At 43.0% G+C, this 21,060-nt stretch overlaps 1 protein-coding gene across 1 annotated transcript in view; it reads left to right on the forward strand.

The window, feature by feature from the left end:
• LOC111233253 (sickle tail protein-like) overlaps positions 1–21,060 on the forward strand; it is a 42,179-nt gene that overhangs the window by 5,462 nt on the left and 15,657 nt on the right. The window contains exons 2-6 of the mRNA XM_022761025.1: positions 9,587–9,921; positions 15,751–15,949; positions 16,540–16,738; positions 16,821–16,914; positions 20,719–20,856. Of these exons, the coding sequence (XP_022616746.1) occupies positions 9,587–9,921; positions 15,751–15,949; positions 16,540–16,738; positions 16,821–16,914; positions 20,719–20,856 (965 nt within the window). The remainder of the gene's footprint in view (positions 1–9,586; positions 9,922–15,750; positions 15,950–16,539; positions 16,739–16,820; positions 16,915–20,718; positions 20,857–21,060) is intronic.

Below are 21,060 nucleotides of genomic sequence, written 5' to 3' on the forward strand. Positions count from 1 at the left end.
TACAGCCCTCTGCTGATTAGTTACATTCCCTCTCGTATCATCACATTCCCCTCGTTCACTATAAAGTGAAGCTAATCTCCCTGCTTCAAAAGCTGGAGGGAGGAGGACGGGAGGAAGGGAGAGAGGGAGAGTCAGAGAGGGAGGGAGAGAAGGCAAACGGTGTGATGTGCTTTTACAGACGCGCCACATTCAGAGAGTGATCATCTCCAGCTCCTGAGACGAGCGGCCGGTCAGTGTGCGCCGTCGTCTCTGCAGAAAAACAAGACCAGGTCTAAACCCGGTGTCTGTCTGGACCGCCTGTGGTCAAATCCTGATTTTATAACCACGACGTCGTCACCAAACACATTAATGAAAGTCAAAGACTGAGCTGTGACTTCAGCTGGATTTACTGAAACATGATCAGAGAGAAAGAAAGTTAGAAGAGACACAATATCTTTCTTTTTTAAAGTTGTTTTTGCTTTGGTCACAGTCAGAGAGAGAAGCAGCAAAGCGCCACAGGACGGACTCGAATCTGGACTAAACCCAAAACACCGGGGCCTGAGACAGACTCTCTTTCTTATTCAGTCTCTCACACCGAGCACAGATCCACAACAGTTTAGTCGTTATTTGCTGCAGCTCCAGAACGTGACAGACTTTTATTAGAGGCAGGTCTTTATGTCTGACTCCCTCTGTTTGAAATGTAGAGTCGGTCACAGCCGTTAGTACGAAGCCTCGTTACCGACGACTTCTCTCAGCTGTGGAGAGACACTCGTCCTTCAGGTTGATTTGGAGTCACTGCTGTGATTAGAATATTTTCTGTCTCATCATGAAGTATCTTTGGGGAGTTTTTTGGATGATTTTTGGTGGTTACTTTTTGTTTGTCGGCTTTAAGTGCTGTGTAAATGTTTGAGGGTTTGTTTTCGCTCCTCTGTGGGAACAGGTCCTGTTCACACTCACACAGCTGTGTCACAGCTGGAAGCTGCTCAGTGCGACTCAAGCAGCTCCACCGGAGCGTTTGCGGGTGAAGCTCCTCGCTCACAGGCAAGAATGACTAACTTCTCTGCCTCTCTCTTTCCATTCTTTACCTTACTTACCCCAGTAGGCTCTAACTTTCTGTTTCTGCTCCTCTGAGTTGGTGATGTGTTTAGACAGCAGCAGTGTGATTTCATCTCAGATGTCTTTCCATCCATCCAGTCCCCGCTCCTATCCGCTCCTATTCCCAACCCCTGCAGCGTCTTCTGCATCCCTACACACCGCTCTCATCATGCTTCTATATTCTTTTTCCATTCTTTTGTCTTACAGTCAGAATCGGCTGCAGTGCGCCTCGCTGAGCACTCAGAGCCCTGGGAAACAGCAGCTCGCTCTGCAAACATCTACACAGTATATTTTTGATCATCCAGGCTACATGCGGACCTACGTGTCTCTGCCAATAAGACTCATCACACAGTTTGCACTGCTTATTTTTGACCAAGCCCACAGTGTGACTATTTCTGCTTTAATACAAATAATATAACGGTGTGAGCGAACGAGGAGAGAGGTGACTTCACTTTGAAACGCAGGTCTGTGGTCGTGTGAGGTGACAGATTTAAAGGTACAACCAGAGAATGAGGCTGGACAGGTTCGTCCACAACATGTAGTTTGACGTCCACGTTAATACGTCAAATTCGCACATTTTGAGACGACAAAAAAAGGCAGTTTTAAACACGACAATATTGAATGTCTTAAAGAGTTTGGACCATCAATGCTCCTGTGCTGTTGGTTGGCATCAACATACCCTCTTTTTGACGGCGGGACTACGTTGGGCTGAATGTATGCCTGCGTTGTGGTCATGTGGGCTCTTGCGAGTCGGTACGTTTAGGCTACATAGTTATGGTACAGAATTAGTTAAAACTCCTAAAAAATCACTGAAACTTGTGAAAGAGAAGCTGAGACACTTCATGAATCTGAGCGGGTTTGAGTCACAGTGGTAGCACCCAAATTGAAATGCCTTAATATGCTAAAAACTGTCGAGTTAACACAGTATTTTTTGCTAATTTGTTTGTAATATGTTAATGATATGTTATTTTGTACCACTCTGCCTACCACAGTTTTCCTTTTCCTCCCCCGTCACTTCCCATATCAGGAAAGTTTGTCATCAAGTACTGGTTATATCATCTTTGCTTTGATGATGTCTGAGTATTAACCACCAAATTAATAATTAATAATGTCAATATTCCTGACCTCAGTTCACTCCAGGTCAATGTTTAGCATGAGCGTGATTGTGTGCGCGTTCACATCCATCATGCTCAGTATTCAGTGCTAACTCTGTTCTTTGCAAGGCAAAGGGTTAATTTCAGCCTCCTTGTCTCTTCTCTTCTCCCCATGTTTGTGTTCATTAATTCACTGTGACGTTACTAGAGATTAAAAAGCATTTTATTGAATCTGAATCCTTCGGAATATTTTCCAGTCGTTTGTTTGGTGGAGAACAAAGAGACGAGAGCGGGAACAAAACTCACTTTCATTGTCTAAGATAAAACGTATAACAATATATAACTAGTTTCTTCTGATAATGTTAATAACACAGTTGATAATCTGATTATTGTGACAAATTACCGACTAGCTCGACACTGACACTAATTGAAACTAATTAACTATTGTAAAACCACAGTTTGTTACTGTGCTGAAGGGGTGAAGGGCTTTCAACACATATAATGTCCCCTCTCTGTGACATCCATTAACCCTGTCCTCACTCATCTCTCCTCTTGCTCCTCACTGTGGGGGCTGTGCTGCAGCTGCAGGAGCTACAGAAGTAAAGACGAGATTTTATCCTGGTTTCATAACTGTGACGTCGTCTGACAAAAATCACCAAACACATACATGAAAGACAAAGACTGAGCTGTGATTTCAGCTGGATTTACTGTAACATGATCAGAGAGGAAGTTAGAAGAGACACAATGTCTTTCTTATTCAGTCTCTCACACCGAGCACAGATCCACTACAGTTTAGTCTTTATTTATTTCAGCTCCAGAACGTCACAGACTTTTATTAGAGGCAGGTTTTTATGTCTAACTCCCTCTTTTTGATATGTGTTAATATAAACTCTTCCTGTAAATTTTTCAAATTAAAAGCCCTCTAGCGTTTCACTGGGCAGAAACCGTTTATTTCTGTGCTGCAGTAAGAGTATCGTCTCATTTCCTGTTGCTGGTGTTTCTGTTGTTTACGTGCTACATTCAGATCTGCTAGCTTCTTTAGCAGTTAGTGATGACATCTCTCTCTCCCTCCCTCTCTCCTGCTCTCTCTGCTCGGTGTGTCTCATGTTCAGTTATTCCTCTGCCTCCTTTAGTAATAATGACACATGTAATGAAAGTAGTTTATTTGCTGTAATGGAGGCGAGGCTCAGTGTATTGGAAGCGCTCCTCCTCTTCCCTGCAGTTCACAAGCAGCCGGGAAACCAGAGCGGATCTGTAGACTGCCTGTAAGAACAGGTGTAGCCCTGAGCCCCCGGTCGGCATCAACACATGATCCAGACCTGAACCAGGTTTATAACCAGTCTGTTTGAAAAAAGTCTCAGCTGTGAACAACCCCTGACAGAACCTGTTTGATCCAGACACTCCAACTGACCAGTGGTGGAAATATGATCACTCAGTCACTCAGTCAGTCACTCAGTCAGGGACATTACAGATTATAGGGCTGGCCCAGTTGTTGTGTTCCAGCCAAAAAAGGAGGCTGCAGGGTAGGAAAGGATGGACAGGAAGTCCCAACCGATCATCAAACCTCAGCTTCAGGGGCAGCTATGTGGATTTCATCCCGGCCACTGCAGACACATAAAAGAAGCATAATAGAAGTAGTGTGACAAATCTCTGACGTTATGCTCCGACTAATTAGAGAGAATCACATATAATTCCAAATATGAATGCTCTCAGAGAAACGGCCGCACAGCTGAGACGCCCAGGACGTTTATACACATGGAGGAGAGCATCATTATCAGTGTAAAGTAACATTCATCAGTGTGACATGGCCTACTTTCTTCTTTCAAGTTCATTTTTGTCCGATAGCTCTCTCTTTTTTACCATGGCTCTGTCATGCCATTCTGAACATTATCATGGAGGACACACTGTCATAGAAACAAGCCGCATGCCAGATTTAATCCACACTCCAGTTGGACGGATTGTTAAAGTGGAAACAAAGGTTTTCCCAGGATACTGTGCTCTGATGACAAGGGATTCACATCCACTCGTTCTGATCCTGTTTTGTCACTAGGCAACAAATAATGTTGTGTGAGGTCACTATGCCCTTGACCCTTTGACCCCCAAAATCTAATCAGTTGATCCTTGAGTCCAAGTGAATGTTCTGTCAAGGCGTTACTGAGATATAGTGTCTATAGTATAGTGTCCGAGACGGACCATCGGAAAACAAAACGTTGCCGCTGTGGAGGAAAAATAAACTATGTATTTCTGAAGTGGTTATGAAGGTAACTACAGTAAAAGTAGGAACCAATGGGACTGGGGTAATTAGAAAATACTGAGAGACAACCAAGGTGGCAAAATGAAACTTCTGGCCCAACATATCCCCGGGTCCTCGGCCTGAGTCTGGACATTTTCTGTGTGCGTGCCAGAATTGGTCCAGATGTGGAAGTGGCATCTGACGATCGAGCTGTATATGGACCAGATTCGGGCCGTGGAAGCGGGCGTATACTGGGCCAGAACAAAACAAGTATGTGGCCCAACCGTGGGCCGGATTTAATTTGCTACCTGAGAAACTGTTGGTCATTTCATGAGATTTATCATTTTTATTTAACATTTCTAGCTAATAGCAGCGTAGCATCGGAGCATGAACTGAGGAAATCTGAAATATCTCAGATTAAAGTCTAAAATATTGACACCTTTTTTTTTCACTACAAACTCTAATGAATGAATTAATGAATTAGTTCACTAACTACCTGGTTTATTGACTGACTGGATGACTGACTGAGTGGACGGCTGACTGACTGTCCACGTTGTGAACCAAATATTCACACAGTGCTGCCCAGCACAGTGAAGAGCTGAGATTTACCTCCAGGCCTCCACTGAACTAGATCAATCAGATCTGCTTTGTCAAGGAGAGAGGGGTGGGAGGGAGGGGGTGCATAGTGAGAGAGAGAGAGAGAGAGAGAGTGAGAGAGAGAGAGACAGAGAGAGAGTGAGAGAGAGAGACAGAGACAGAGAGAGAGAGTGAGAGAAGAGACAGAGAGAGAGAGAGAGAGAGGGGAGAGAGAGAGAGAGAGAGAGAGAGAGAGAGAGGGAGAGAGAGAGAGAGAGAAAGAGAGAGAGAGAGAGAGGGTTGGTGGTGGAGAAAAGAAAAAAGAGAGAAGAAGAAGGAATAATGACAGTGAAGAAATAGAAACTCGTTATCCTTTGTCACCTTCATCTCTCCTCCTCTTCCTCTTCCACAGTCATTAACCAGAGACATTAACACAAAGTATGACATCCTTATTCACACCAATAATACTTACATTTTATATTATATAATATATGTTTATCTCATGTGAGTGTCACAGTAACAGTTGTGTTGCCTCTCCTTGACACTGTCAGTGGCGTCAGTGGATGAGAGGAAGTCACATGCTTTTCTTCTCAGGCCAAAGCTGAAGTCTCATCTCTGATGTTTTCATGTTAACCTGCAAATAATTAAGAAACATTTAAAAAGTTATGTCTTGCACTGATTCTAGATCAGCTGTTGATCTGGGACATTGACCAACATCACAGAGACAGACTGAGTCTAAACTCATCTGTTGCACAAAACAGTTCAATTCTTGACAGCCGTAAGACGAACTGTGGTACAATGAATTCTGGGTAAATTAAGACTTTTTCAAAATTTCAAAATTTGCCAACTGAGGAAACGCATCCAACCTCTCAGCTCCGTTACCACAGAACAATAAAAAGACAAATAAGATTTTGGCCTCTAAAAAAACTCTTTCCCTTCTCTTTGCTCTCTCCATAACAATGTTAGCAAATAAAATCATGTCTTGTGCGGTCACCATGCCCCTTGACCTTTGACCCCCAAAATATAATCAGTTTGTCCTTGAGTCCAAGTGAACGTGTGTGCCAAATATGAAGGGAATCCCTTGAGGAGTTCTTCAGATATTGTGTTTACAAGGCCAAAATCATGTTTTTTGAGGTCAACATGACCTTCACCTTTGACCTATGACCTTTAGCCACCAAAATCTAATCAGTGTGTCCATGAGTCCAGGTGAATGTTTTTACCAAATTTGAAGAAGTTCCTTCAAAGTGTTACAGAGATATTTCAATCACAAGGACAAACCTGCGTGTTGTGAGGTCACCACGCCCATGACCTTTGACCTTTGACCACCCAAATCTACGCAGTTAGTCCTTGAGTCCGAGTGAATGTTTGTGAAAAATTTGAAGACGTTCTGTCAAGGCGTTATTGAGATATTGTGTCCACAACAATAGGACAGACGGACAACCTGAAAACAATATGCTCTCGCTGGCGCCGGTGCGGAGACATGACGACTGATCTGGATCTGGATCTGGATCTGGATCTGGCTCTGGATCTGGCTCTGGATCTGGATCTGGATCTGGATCTGGATCTGGAGGATTGGTGGGAACACTGATATCAGTGGTATGAAAGAAGACGCTGTGCGGCTCTGTGTTTCTTCTTCGGTCTGAGGTTCAGCTGAGGATGCGTTGCGGCTGCAGTGTCAACATGCGGACGAGATCTCACCGTCTGACCTTTGCAGCAAACGACTGAATGTGACAACGTGCTCATGAGAAGTCTGAGAAAATGAACCGAGGCGGCGCCGGAGGTTCTCTTTACGAAAGGTCACTGCTGCCCACCGGTGCGAGCAGTCGCAGTTTTACTAAGAAGTTTGTGTCCCGACGAAATGTTTCCAGATGCCGATAATGCGAAGTGAACCACAGTGATCCATCAGTGGTGATCCAGGCTCCTCTGTTGTTGCAGTGCAAGTCAAAGTAATACTCATTTATATTTATATATTTCACAGCTGTTATGATCTGCCTTCAAGTGACTTCCTGTTTTATTTTGAAACCACTTTCCTTAGGTGCCTTAGGTGTCCTCTGTGATTACCTGTTAATGTGTTGCACCTGTGTCTTTTACCTGTTGTGTGTATCTAGTGCGTGTGTTCCCCTTCGCTCTGGTTTTGTTTCTGTTGCCTTTAACCAGAGGTCTGATCGCCAGACTCTTTCCCGCCTGTTCTGCTACTCACAGTTTGTTCTTCCGTCTGTCCACCTGTTTTTCTTCCATTAAAGTACCTTCACTGCACCTGCCTGTCCAGGTGTGTGTCACCATCAAACTAAAACAGAAACTTGTTCGACTCAGTAGATGCTTTTGTCCCTGTGAGGATCCTGTAGGAGTGATGACTCAGTTTTTCCAGTGATCTGATTGGTCAGTAGTTTGGCTGTTGACAGGTTTTTGATCTGCTCCTCTGTTACCTCGGTAACTTCAGATCTGCTTCATCATACAGAGCCTCTGGTTGAGTGACACCTTACACATAATTATCTGATCAATTGCTCACCTGAAATTTCAATTTCAAACATTTTTATTTTAACAAATGAGAACCAGTTTTAATCTAATATCAGCTCATCATCCAGCATCAAACCCACGTGTTTCATATCACAAACACACACTGAGTCGGAGTCATGTCTGCACTGAGAGAAATGCTACTGCCTCAATACTTAATGCCACTAAACTGAAGCCTCATTAAGAACAGAGTGTGGTGAGGGCGTTGAACAGCCATGTCTCCAGCCTGACTTACTGTCTCAGGTTGGGCGGCACTGAACGGATTAAGTTTATACGCTGCCAGCTTATGTCGTGGGCTGCGAGTCGCTGGTGAGTCGAGGCTGTGGGAATGTTTAACGCAGGAAAACACAGCTGTGGTACAGTCCCAGCAACTTTCAAATGAAGCTATGTGTTAGCATTAACCTAAGCAGGAAATATGGTTGACAGAGAAAACCCTGTTTTGTGAGGTCACAGTGACCTTGACCTTTGACCCCCCCCCCAAAATCTAATCAGTTCATCCTTGGGTCCAAGGGAACGTTTGTGCCAAATTTGAAGGAGTTCCTTCAAGGTGTTGCAGAGATATCGTGTCCATGAGAATGAGACGGACGGACAATGGAACAGGTATTGTGTCCTCAGCAGTGTGATGTCATCGACGTGACGGCTGAACGTTACATTCGTGTTCTGTCAATAAAATCAGACCTTCCGGCTCAATTAAAAACCAGTCAAAGTGTCCTCGTTCCAGACAGCAGAGCTCCAGGACAGCTCCAAATGTCAGGACGATGAAGACGTGTGTGAGAGGACACATGTATGTCCGTGCACTGCAAAAACATTATTCCACTGAAAGTTTCTAAACTTCAACAAAGTGAGAAAACTTTCTCTTAAAAAAGGTTTTTCACGCTTATTATTCTTTTTAATTCACATCGACTCCATTCACTTTAGCGTGGCCTTGTGAACGCGATATCTCCGTAACGCCTCGAAGGAACTTCTTCAAATTTGGCACAAACATTCAATTGGACTCAAGGACAAAATGATTTGATTTTGGTGGCTAAAGGTCAAAGGTCAAGGTCACAGTGACATCAAAAAAACACTTTTTAGCCAAAACAAAATTTCACACAAATGTTTAATGTTTTTCTATGACTCTGGATAAACAGGGATTTCATCCGAAACTAGTCAGAGTTCTGGAGGCGGACAACCACGAGGCGGTGATTGTAGTTTTACAGTGTACGTGTGTGTGTGTATTAGAGCCTGCAGTCATGTAAATGCCACGCAGCTCTGCACGGCATCGGTCACAGCAGCCGGAGCAGAAGCTGATCACTGGCATTTAGACTGTGCTACTGATTATGTCCAGCTTCAGATTCAGGATGTACAGTGCCGTCAGCTCTTTCTCTTGATTTGTGAAAGACAGATGAAACCTGGTCCGAGCGTCCAGCTCTAGAAGAGTCCTGGTTGTTCCAGACTTCTTCATGTCAGAACGATAAAGTGACGTTTTAATAACATTCAAGATTGATTGATTTTCAAGGAATCAGCAGCTTTGAAAATAAATCTTTTCCCTAACAAAATAATCAATAATAATAACTATTTTTTTCTGAAAAAATCTAGTTTAAAGCACAGCTTCAGTGCATTACACATCTTTTGAACTTCCCTCCAAAAGGCTGACACAACATAATACCTGAACAGATAAACTGCTGACTCAGATTTAAACAAAAACAATATATCTTTTTTTATTCCACACATTCTCGTCAAAACCTGGTGCCTGCTTTTCCCACATTTCAACTTGCTCGATTCACTTGACTGTTCATCATCCTGTGTCATGTGACACACGCATACATACACACAGATACACACAAACACATCGCAGAGAGGATGCTTTTAAAATGAAAGGATTCACTACTTCCTGTCATTATATTGTGATGAATAAAGAGACTCTCTGGTCAGTTCCACCTCCAGAGCTGATGTGCAGTTTGAACTGAAGAGAGGAAAAATATATTCTTCAGTATAAGAAGCTGAAATTTCATCCTGTCACATGTTCTCCTGTCCTATATTCTTCTTTCTTCCTCCTCTTTCTCTCTGTACTCTCATCTTATTTCCTCTCTCCTTTCCTCTCTTGTCCACTCAGATCCAGGAAACTCCCTGTCCAGAGTCTCCTCTTCTTCTTCTGCTGGGGACAGCAGCACTAAGCATCTGCTGCAGAAGAAACAACACACCAGCAGCAGCCTGCTCTGTAACCCACACGTCTCCTCCTACGGTCCAGCTCCACGCTCTCCCAGCACTTTACCTCGAAGCTACGCCGCCGCTACTGGTGCCAGCAGCAGGGACAGCCAGCTGGACAGCCTGATGATGCAGCACTCGGAGGTGGAGAGAAAGAAGGAGGTGTTTCTGGACCACCTCAGGCAGAAGTATCCTCACCATGCTGCCATTATCATGGGACACCAGGACCACATGATGGAACAGGTGAGATTTGAAGCTGTGCTTTGTGCATCAGCTGCTAGTGTTGAACAAAAACACTGTGGAGCAGGGTGGTGCTGATCTCGGTTGACTTTCTCTCCACAAATAAAGATGTAACATCAGATCCAAAGCATGTAATGGCACCTAACAATACTGCACTGCTAAAGGAGAAAGCACTGCTCTCAGAGATGCATGTTTAAGTAAAGATTTTTAAGAAGTTTTCCCTCCGACTGAATAACGTGTCTCTAGATGCTAGTGAAAGTTATTCACAGGGTGCAGACTCCCCCCAATAGGCATCTTTAAAGGATAGTGAGTTTCTATATTTTGTTATTATCAATAAATCCCATTATCTTGAACTTCTACTGCTGCATCATTGACAGCATCATCAACAACTACATCTCACTATGGTTTGGCCACTGACCACCAGGCTCTCCAGATGTCACTCTAATAATAATAATAATAATAAAAATAATAATAATAACTTTATATATATACACCACTTTTCATACAAGAGATGTAGCTCAAAGGTGCTTTACAATAAATAAAAAAAACAATCAAATGGTACAATAAAATGAGGATGGATTGAAGGACAATGAAAATAGACAATAGAAAGACAATAATAATAATAATACATTTTATTTGTATAGCACATTTCATACAAGAAATGCAGCACAAATTGCTTTACAAAAAGGAATGACATGTACCAAGTGCTTCACATGAAAAGAAAAGACATAAAATGAACATAAAACATTTTTTAATGTTTTTCATTTTAGATCAAATTTGATCTAAAATGAAAAACATTAAAAACATGAATGTAAAATGAGATTAATAACTGATAACTGAATAACAGCAGAAGAAAAGTAAACTGGGGAACAAACAAACGCAGAAACTTTTCGTACCTGTGACGGTTTCGGAAAAAACGGACGAACAGAAAACGGGGCGTGGAGGGAAAAACCAGAGGTGCGCACATCTGTCTGCTTTAATGCACTGCGCACATACGGGCATTTCGGCCGAAAGCCGCCAGCTTTACTTTAAATATGGAAGACAAAAAGCAGGAAGGTCGCAGTTGTCCCATGCCTGGCTCTGAGAACAGTCCACGGTCCAAACACTCTGAAACTCCCACCAGGCTTTATACGCTGTCTGCACGAAGAAATCAACTGCCCCGGTACCGGAGGTAAGTCCGACAGAGTCGGAGGCTTTGAATTTACCTTCTCAGCAAAGTGGTTCGAGTGTTGTTTGGCCGCTGTGGGACACCGTAGTCTGAGGTGTGTTTCCGTACGGAACGCCATCTTTGTTTAATGTTTTCTTGTCTCATGGTACAAGATAAGCAGTGCTAACAGCAGCCTGCATCATCTTACAATAACTTCATTTAAACCACACTTCCAGTCTTTCTGTTAAAACTGTGTGTAAACAACATGTTACTTAACAGTTCGCCATGGCTCTGAGACGTGAGTGGTTGTATTTCCTGTTGTTCGTAATATTAGCTAGCCGGCTAGCTTTCTGTGCTTCACCGCAGCGGTTGATCAGTGGAAACAGTGTGGGATGTCTGAGCTGCTTGGTTACAGGTAGGCATGTTATTCATCTGCTAGTTACTTTAGCTCAGCAGTTAGTGATGGCTTACTCTTTCATCCCCGAGCGCAGTGTAGCCGCTTACAGCAGGTCTGGGCTGGACAGGTAACAGGTGTGTTTACAGTGTCTGTGCTCTGAAAGACGTGACAGCAGGAAAGGGGTGAAAATTAGCGGGTTCACCCGGGTGTTTATGGAGTTTATTTCCTATCTTTATTCAAGAGCGTGGTATATCAATTTGAGGGCATGATTTATTGATTTCACGTTTAGATGGCTGTTAGCATTAGCAAGCTGCTAGCTGCCATTCTGCATTCATGAATGAATTAAATAATAATAATAATAATAATAAATAAGAAAATGTAAAAAAATAAGTGCCTGAATACTTTTCAAATGCATTGTATGTCTAAATGATTGATCTGTCAAACACACATTTCTTCTTACTCTTTCCTAACAGGTGCTTCCCACCAGGAAGTTTCTCTAAGATGAGGTGTAATGTATACTACCTACACTTATATTCAAGCACGATAACTCGTTTTGGCTGAAAAATTGTAAGATGTCATTAAATGCACATTTACAGTGACCTGCATGATCAGTTTAATTGATTCTTTATGAATCAACATCTTTTCTAAATTATAACACTGAGTCCAATGTCCCAACATTAACAATGTTATTATCAACGTTAATATTTATCTTTATTTTAAGTCGTCTCTGATTGGATATCTTTAATTTAGTTTTACTTTGTTATAGTACATGAACCTTGGAACCTTTCTTTCACTTATTTAGTATATATTGTGCATTATGACATATTCCTTACTATTACCACCTGTAAGAGATGAGTTGGCTGTTCCAGTGACTGTACAGGACAAATGAAGATAACTGAGTGTAGCCTACATGTAGAAAATACCAATTATGCTGTAAACAGCAAATGGACTGAATGATTACAATAAACTCAATGGTAAAGAAATGACAGCAGGTATCTCTTTACAGGTTGTATGGGTATGAAATGTGGTCTATTTACAATGAGTCTTCAGTATGGGATGTCAGAACCCTTCTTTCATTCAGTCTGCAACATGACTGATTACTGTCACCCTGGCAACGGGTTCCGGTTTAGTAGTTGACGTTAGCGTAGCCTGCTTATTAACAATGAACAATAAAATTGTAATATGTCATTTCTTAACAAAACAAATATCAACACCAAAAGCCAAACTATCAGAGACTTTAACCAGGTTCTGTCATTTAATTTCTTACAACCGTTAACGTAGCGCACGTGACTTGTCGCCGATTATTTGATGAAATACAACCGCTTTAAAGAAGACTGCGTGCTCTTACTTTGAAAAGCGGAAATGGCGGCGTCAGCAGGCGATCACTTTTTTCCGATTCAAGTTCATTTTCGTTCATACCGGCAGGTTTGTCTCAAAACTCTGTGTAAAAGGTAAATCCACAAGCGAAGAGGAAAGATTGATCCAAAAATGTTTGTTTGAAAGATGTAAATATTAGGAAGATATTCACTAATGCTTTTGATTTATTTGTAAATTAATTATTCTGTATTCACAGATATATTTTTATTTTGAAATTTGTTTTTAGATCCGTTATATATTTGCAAGATATTTTAGTGAGTTTTTAAATGTATGTTTTGTATTTGTGGAGGGTGTTTTATATTTACAGATCACACATAAATAATATTGAGAAAAAATCTACCTCCATACTCATCCCTCTTTCTCTTCACCTGCACAAGGTTTCACATCTCATTTCCCCTTCTCTCCTTCATTCTCTTCCTCCCTTTCTCTGTCCTGCACTTTCCATATTTCTGTACTATAAACATGTACATGTTTACACACCAGCATCACATATACAGTGGTTATATTAAAATATATTATAATCTAATCTAATATCCTAATGGGGGGGGGGGGGGTGTCGTGACTCACTGTAATAATGATATGTGTGGTGTCATAAAGTTGTCAGCTTGGACTGCTCTGCTCGTCAGACAGGTAAATCCAGCATTATTTACTTAGGTGGAGTTTTGTTGTAACAGCAGCAGACAGACGCAGACACAGACACAGACACCTGTGGGTTTTCACCTGCACCTGAGAAACTCGCTACAGTCACAGACACAGACCGAGATAACGACTTTGAGACCGGGTTGAAGTGCAACTGAAGCATCGGAGCTTCATTTTACCTGTAAAAGTAAAACACTGAGTAGCGGGTCCAGCTGAAAACCTCCTCCCTCCAAGGTAAGAACCTGAACCTGGTTCGATATAACTTTAACCAAAACTGACTGAAAGTTATTTATTATTATTATTATTTATTTATTTTATCACTAGTTGAATTTAAGTCGTTCAGAAACTAACCAGCAACCAACCCACGCCTGGTTCCGTCTGCACCGGACCAACGAGCTGCTCTGTCAACACCTCGTTCTGAGGCGTGTGGCGCCAAACTCCATCCAAATTCTGTCCGTTTTTAGGTTGTCATCGTTGGTGACGGTTATCCTCAGCAGACACGGTAAAACTAGAGGCAACAGACGACGTGTCAGGGTCCAGTCCTCCGTCCGGCGCCAGTTTCATCCACCAAACACCTTTACTTCAATCAGATTTCTCTCTGTAGTTGAGGAGTTAGCACCATGGAGGTGAACCGTGAGCTACATGTAAAACGTGATGTTTAACGGAAGTAACCTGGGACCATTGGTGGACAGTAATGACGTATATTGACTTGAGTAATGTACTTAAGTATCTGTACTTTACTGGAGTATTATCTTTTACTCCACTACACTTTAAAAGACACATAGCCTATTGTACTTTTCACTCCACTACAGTTCTATGAAGTGCTCTTATTTTGAAGCAGCCTTTTAGTCTGTGGAATGAAAGTTTTTATTTTGAAAATGTGATAGACCATACACAACCAACTCCTTCACGGTCAGTCATGTTGTGCTTGCTGCGTTTGAATTTTTTGAACAGTTCAGTTTGAACCTAGCAAGTTCATATGGAAGCCTGTTTCCCGCCAGTGAAAGAAAATAAATATCCCAAAGATCAAAAATATGAGATAAAAGTCATAATTATGACTTTTTATCTCATAATTATGACTTTCATCTCATATTTTAGATAAAAAGTCGAAATTATGAGATAAAAGTCATAACTATGAAATAAGAAAGTCATAATTATGAGACAGAAGTCATAATTGTGAGATAAGAAAGTCGAAATTATGAGATAAAAAGTAATTATTGTGAGATAAATGTCTTAATTATGAGATAAGAAAGTCGAAATGTCGCAAAACTATGAACTTTGGGTAATTCCCTCAGGCGAAGTCTGCAGAAACGTGGACTTACAGAAAGTGTGCATAATAGAGGGTCTGTGAGGGGGGACACTGGGATTGGGCCCTTGACTGGAGTCCACCTGTAGTGAACTGAGCTGATTGCACTGATTTTAGAAAGACTTGACACCTGTGCATATCAGATCTCTCGGTTCACCTGACCATGAAGTCCAGTGACCTCTCTGTAGACCGCACGTGTAATGATTATACTTCTACCTGCTGAACTGCAGGTGTAAGACTAAGTCTCGCGCCGCTGGTCTGACTCATGTTTAGTGGCTCCAGCTCTGGTCCACGTGACGCCGCTGAAAACCATCATTAGTCCTGCTTTGAGATTACAGTGATCCGTCACCGTCCCTCAGGTCTGTAATTAACAGTCCTCAGAACCTCCGTTGTCTTTTTAAGGCGGGAACAAACAGCGTCAGAAACACTTAACACTCGAACGTACAACCGTGTGTGTGTGTGTGTGTGTGTGTGTGTGTATGTCTGTCTGTGCAGGCAGTATTTTGTTTGTCACTTGTAACGTAATAGATGGATTTGACGTGTCATCACACCCACTATGATGGAAGCTCCGCCCTCACCACAGGTACATCATCGCATGGCGTACAAATGTTCCCTTGTACTCAAGGAAGAGCTGATTAGTTTTTTGTGGTTAAAGGTCAAAGGTCAGTGTGGCGTCACAAAACACTTTAGCCATTACGCATGACTTTTTTTTCACACAAGTGGTTCATATTTTATATGACTCATATCCACTGGCTGAAAGTATAAAATAAAAGGAGAACAACGAACAAACTCGAATAAATAGTCAGTGATTTCACCTGATAAAGAGACAGGTGTGCTGAGCTGTGGACCTGCTCTGACTGTAGGATGGAAATCCATGAAGTGTTTCTCTGACGCCTGAAAGCAGCGGAGGAAGTTTCTCTCTGAAAGACTACAGTCTGCTCTTTTCTTCTTTGTCATTTCATCCAGGTGAGGAGTCTGCAGCCCTCTGAGAGCCCCCTCTGTGCAGGTGAGCTGGGCCTGGTGGAGCAGCAGGACCCTCTAGCTTCAGAGACCATGTCCGAAGGAGAGGTGCTGCCCCCCGCAGTCCCCTTTTCAAGGGGCTGTAAAGCCAGAGCAAGTCTACCTGTGGGTCGCTCGAGTGGTCAGACCAGAGAGAGGCCGCTTGGTAGGTAGACACACACACACACACACACACACACACACACACACTTACACACACACACACAAATTTTAGAATTAATTAAATAGAACTTAGGAACTGAGCAAGAGATCAGAATAAATTATATTCAGACATAAGTCTATAGTTTCTTGTCATGTTTAGTGCTTCACACAACAGGAGGGGGATTTAGTGAAATGACATTTATGTTTAGACTCTGTCTTTGGATTCAAAGACAATAAATCTATATTTATTGATTTGGGCTTCAGTTGATCAGACAAGGATTTCCATCAGTTCTGGATCGAGTCACAAACATAAAACAGTTTCTGTTGTTTCTACATTTACCTTGTTTCTGCGGAGGTGAAACTACAACGGTGCATCGCTGCACCAAGGAATTGTGGGACGGTATTTTCTCCTTTTCTTTCCTAAAGGAAGCTCCAGTGTTTCCTAAGTTAAAGGAGATAAGACCGGAAGCACTGAAGCTCCTTGCCTCATCAGTTAGAGAAGTGGAGCAGCTCTGATAATGGCCGCCGCTCAGATACTTGAGTTTGAACCTTCCTATGTGATGTCAGTATCATCACACTGTCCACTGTGTTCAGGTGTGTTGTACCTGCAGTATGGGGAGGAGACCAAGCAGGTGAGGATGCCGGCTGACATCAGCAGTCAGGACGCCCTGTGGGCGCTGTTCGTCACCGCCTTCCCCCATCAGCTCACCATGAAGATGCTGCAGTCTCCCAACATGGCCATCTACATCAAAGACACCAGCCGCAACGTCTACTACGACCTGGACGACATCAGGTGAGCGTCTCGATGAAGGAATCAGCAGTTCATCTGATGTATGCTGACGTGTGTCCTCACAGATCCCTGTGTTTGCTTCTAGAAACATCACACCCCACTGCTGTCTGAAGGTTTATCATAAAGACCCAGCACAGGTGTTCATCCGCCACACCAGATCTGCCAGCACGGAGGGGAGGGTGAGTCCTCACCTTTCATGTCCTCACCCTTTAAGTCTTCACTTTTTAGCCATAACTCGAGACTCCACACAGAAATTATGACAAAATTTCACACAAATAGTTAATATTTTATATAACAGGGATAAACAGGGATATGACCTGAAACTAGTCCCAGTGGCGGAGGGATACAACCACCAGGCGGTGATTCTAGATTCTATGTGACAGAGAATCAAAACAAGAAATCTTCAAACTTTCTTTTCCATGTTTTCTTACAAGATAAAAAATAACGAGCTGAGCCACAAACACTTGAACGCAACAGCTCAGAGTCTTTTTGACTCTGGATAAACAGGGATGTAACCTGAAACTAGTCCCAGTGGCGGAGGGATACAACCAAGTGAAGGTGATTGTAGTTTTCATGTGTTTTTGTACAGATTAAACAAACGAGACACGAATTGTTAATCAGTGAGTTTTAAAGATGCTGGGAGGTGGACTTTGTCACCACTGGACAGGCTAACTGTTTCCTCCTGCTTCCAGTCTTTATGCTAAGCTAAGCTAATATCCCGCATGAACACGGACATGACCCATCTGAACAGCTCACTCTGGGAGAAAAAAGTAGACCCTTGTGTTTTCCAGCTTGTTGACCTGCTCCTCACTAAAGTGTGAGGTTTGATGTGCAGATGATTTACATGCTATCCGGAGGGTGAGTCTGGGACGGACCAGCGGTCGGTTAACATTCAGCAGATGGTGTTAACACGCAGTGTGTTGTATCACAGAGGAGTTTCCCCCTGAGCTGAGCTCCGCACATGACCCTGAGACAAGACACTGTGTGACTGTGCAGGAGTGATACGAGGAGACACAGGTTCAACAAGGCCACAGTAAACATGTTGTACCCCCCCCCCATAAATGATGCAGTCCCCTCTGGGCCATTCAGCAACAAATATGTCATCTTGTTTTGACCCATAATTATAACACCCCCCCCCACCCCACACCCCCGAGCGCACCAGAGTCATGCTGGAGACGTGGCAGCACCGTGTGGAGATGCATCGCTTCCCCCAGTCTGAGAATCCAGATAACATCCACTGTGTTTTCTGGGGTGTTACAGCCACTGTGGGCCGATCACATTCAGCTACATGAGACATGACAGATCGGTCCCTCTGGGATTTCACAGGCGTTTTTTTGGGGGTTCTTGCAGCTAAAATACCTGCAGCTTTGCTGCAGCTTTTCTTAAAAATTGTGATGCACGTTGCGATGTTTTTAGATGCAGGAGAAACAAGCGATCAGGCTCCTCTGCTCTGTCTCGGTCACAGGTCGAGCTGCTCTTTATAATAACCTCGTCACTTTATGAGTTTATAACGTAGAGCCACGATTTCTGTCTATGAAGCAGTTTCATCAGAGGCTACCGGCAGCTGCCGCCATCTTTTAAGGTGGAATGTTTTCTTTAGTGTTACTTGATACATGATTGACGTTTGGAAATCAATCAATACACCTTAAATATCAACATGACTTGGACCATGTGTTTTTATCAGCTCTCTTCATGACAGACTCTTCAGTGATGATCGGATCTTCAAGCTCTTCAAATGTAGATAAACATCAACGTGATCATGTGACTGTAGATATTTTATTTCCTCTGGAGAATAAAAGGAGTGGAGCGTCGTTCCATCTGCCTCCTCAGCACAAATCCAGATCCATCAGACAGATAGATAGACAGATAGATAGATAGATAGATAGATAGATAGATAGATAGATAGATAGATAGATAGATACTTTATTTATCCCCCAGGGGAAATTCATAACCAGGTCTTCAGCTGTTCGGTGTTGGTGAGACTCATGTTTTTGTTCTTGGAGACAGGAAGTGGAACCTGACGTGTCTTCTGCTGTTGTTCACTTTTTCAAAATTCATGGGGCTGAGTGCTATGATGGCGTGTGTGTGTGTGTGTGTGTGTGTGTGTGTGTGTGTGTGTGTGTGTGTGTGTGTTTGCGTGCTGAGTCTGGAAGCTGAAGTGAAAGCCAGTCGGCGCTGAGTCACAGTTGGAAGATCTTGTTGTTGTGAATGTGCGTCGACTCGATTTGTGCTGCAACAGTGATTTGATTGACAGCCCGCTCTCCTGGTGGAACTGGTCTGGACGTTAAACTGCAGGCTTTATTTCATGTGGGACCGTCAGGCTCCTGCTTTATGTGTTATGGCATGTCGGCTCCGTGCAGGTTTACAGATCTCCGCCCTTTTTGAAATAAAGAGATTCAGTTGGTGTGACCCACTCAGTCACAGAGGTTCCTGTGCACCTCTCATCCACACAGCTGCAGGACTGTTCATGCTGAGGTAAGTCACAAACAGCTCCGACTCATCAGGTTACACAGTCTGGTTAGATCTGGTGTCTGTGTGGTGAACCTCCAGGGATTGAAAGTGATTGGTGCTCTCTTCATCAGACTGATTTAAACCTTTTCATTCTCTGCTGTGTCTTTGTTTTATGGTTGAATTCAGGCCCAAAAAGTTGTTTTCTTTTCTGTTTGAAAAGAAAAAGAGAAGATAAAACTTTGAACTCACCACAGCTTTGTTGTCTGTAGTTCAACTGAGTGGTGCAGCTGATGAGCTTGTATATGAAGGTTATTCCGCATTTTAAACTAAAGCATGAAACTTTCTCCCGTGTTTCTATAAACCTGGAAGATTATTTTCAGAGGTGGAGACATGTGACCTCTGAGACAGGGCGGAGCCTCCCGGAGTAATGAGTGTGGTGCAGACCAAATGATTAGACTGTTCGCTAATGTGCTAGCTAGTCATGTAACTCCATAGACACACAGCAGAAGCTACAGCTACCTTACACAGCAGGAAATAAACGTCTTTATGCAGTTTTGTCAAAGATACACATGATGTTGGAGAAAAACTAGACAAATGCAACGCCGAGGTCAATGACCTTGCGGTTTGTAGATTATATACTGAGACTTTCATGCTTTAGTCATAAAATACACCATTGGTTTGCACTACTTGCCCCACCTGGAGGAATCACAGAGGGATGAAGCTGAGAGCTGCAGCTCAGTAGAAAGATGGAGGAATTTGTGCGGTGTGAAAGAAAAAGAAGACAACTCTGACTGTTTGGCCGAACGTCGTGACGATGTTTGTTCTCCAGTCAAGTGTTAGAGGACAGGCTGCGCTGCAGAGGGACATTTAAGACGAAGCTGCTGAACTTCTGTTTGCTGATTGGTCTGTGATGACGGTGCAGCGCTCTGTGCTTCTGCATCAGTTCATATCATCATCACAAACTGTGACTGACTCACTGAAAGCAGTGCTCTCTCTCTCTCCCTCTCCCCCCGTCACTGTCCTCCACTCAGCAGACACTCTGCAGTCCAGTTTATACCGAGCGGAAAACTCAGATCGAATCATTATTACATTTATGCAAATGTATTAAAAAGTAAAAAGTTGAAATATCACATTGACATAAATATTCAGACACTTTATTGTGACACTGCAGGTTAGACATTAAGACATACATCTTTACCAAATGTCAAGCTATACAGACTAACGGTGTGTGTGTGTGTGTGTGTGTGTGGGGGGGGTGTTACTTATAGCGCCACCCTCAGGACGAGTTGAATCATATTTCTTGTGAAGCATTCTCATGTTATTTCCAGTCATGGTGCAAAGTTTCGTGTCTCTGGCTCGTTTCCGCTCATGACAGTTTGAGCCGAAGCCAACAGATGATGATGATAATAATAACAATGACAATATTAATGATAATAACTCCTTAGAACCTTAATAATAGTAATAATAAAGAACAATAAGGTTCTACCTCTCCCGGGTTAGAACCCTAATAACCTTTGCGTCTGCACGAGCAGGTAAGGACCAACACGAGCCGAGGGAAGCGTCAGGGCAGTTGTGAGGCGTCCGCAGCAGCAGTGTGCAGAGTGACACTGGCTGTTCCTGGGTCAGTGTGGCGGTCGGAGCCTGGAGCCACTGAGCTGTGGTGTTCACAGGTGAACGGGAGGAAAACAGGCAGCAGAGCAGTCAGCCGTGTTTTCAGTCAGGTTAAAACCAACCTGTTTGTGGAGAGCGCACATGCTGACTCACCGGCTTCAGGAGAGCATGTTGATGCTTGAAGTTCTTCCCAGCTTTAACACACACACACACACACACACATTCCTTTAAAGCTACCATAGTAAAAGTAGAGTTAAAGTTAC

The sequence above is a fragment of the Seriola dumerili genome, unplaced genomic scaffold (assembly GCF_002260705.1).
Source record: "Seriola dumerili isolate Sdu_G_001 unplaced genomic scaffold, Sdu_1.0 BDQW01000383.1, whole genome shotgun sequence".
NCBI lineage: Eukaryota > Metazoa > Chordata > Actinopteri > Carangiformes > Carangidae > Seriola > Seriola dumerili.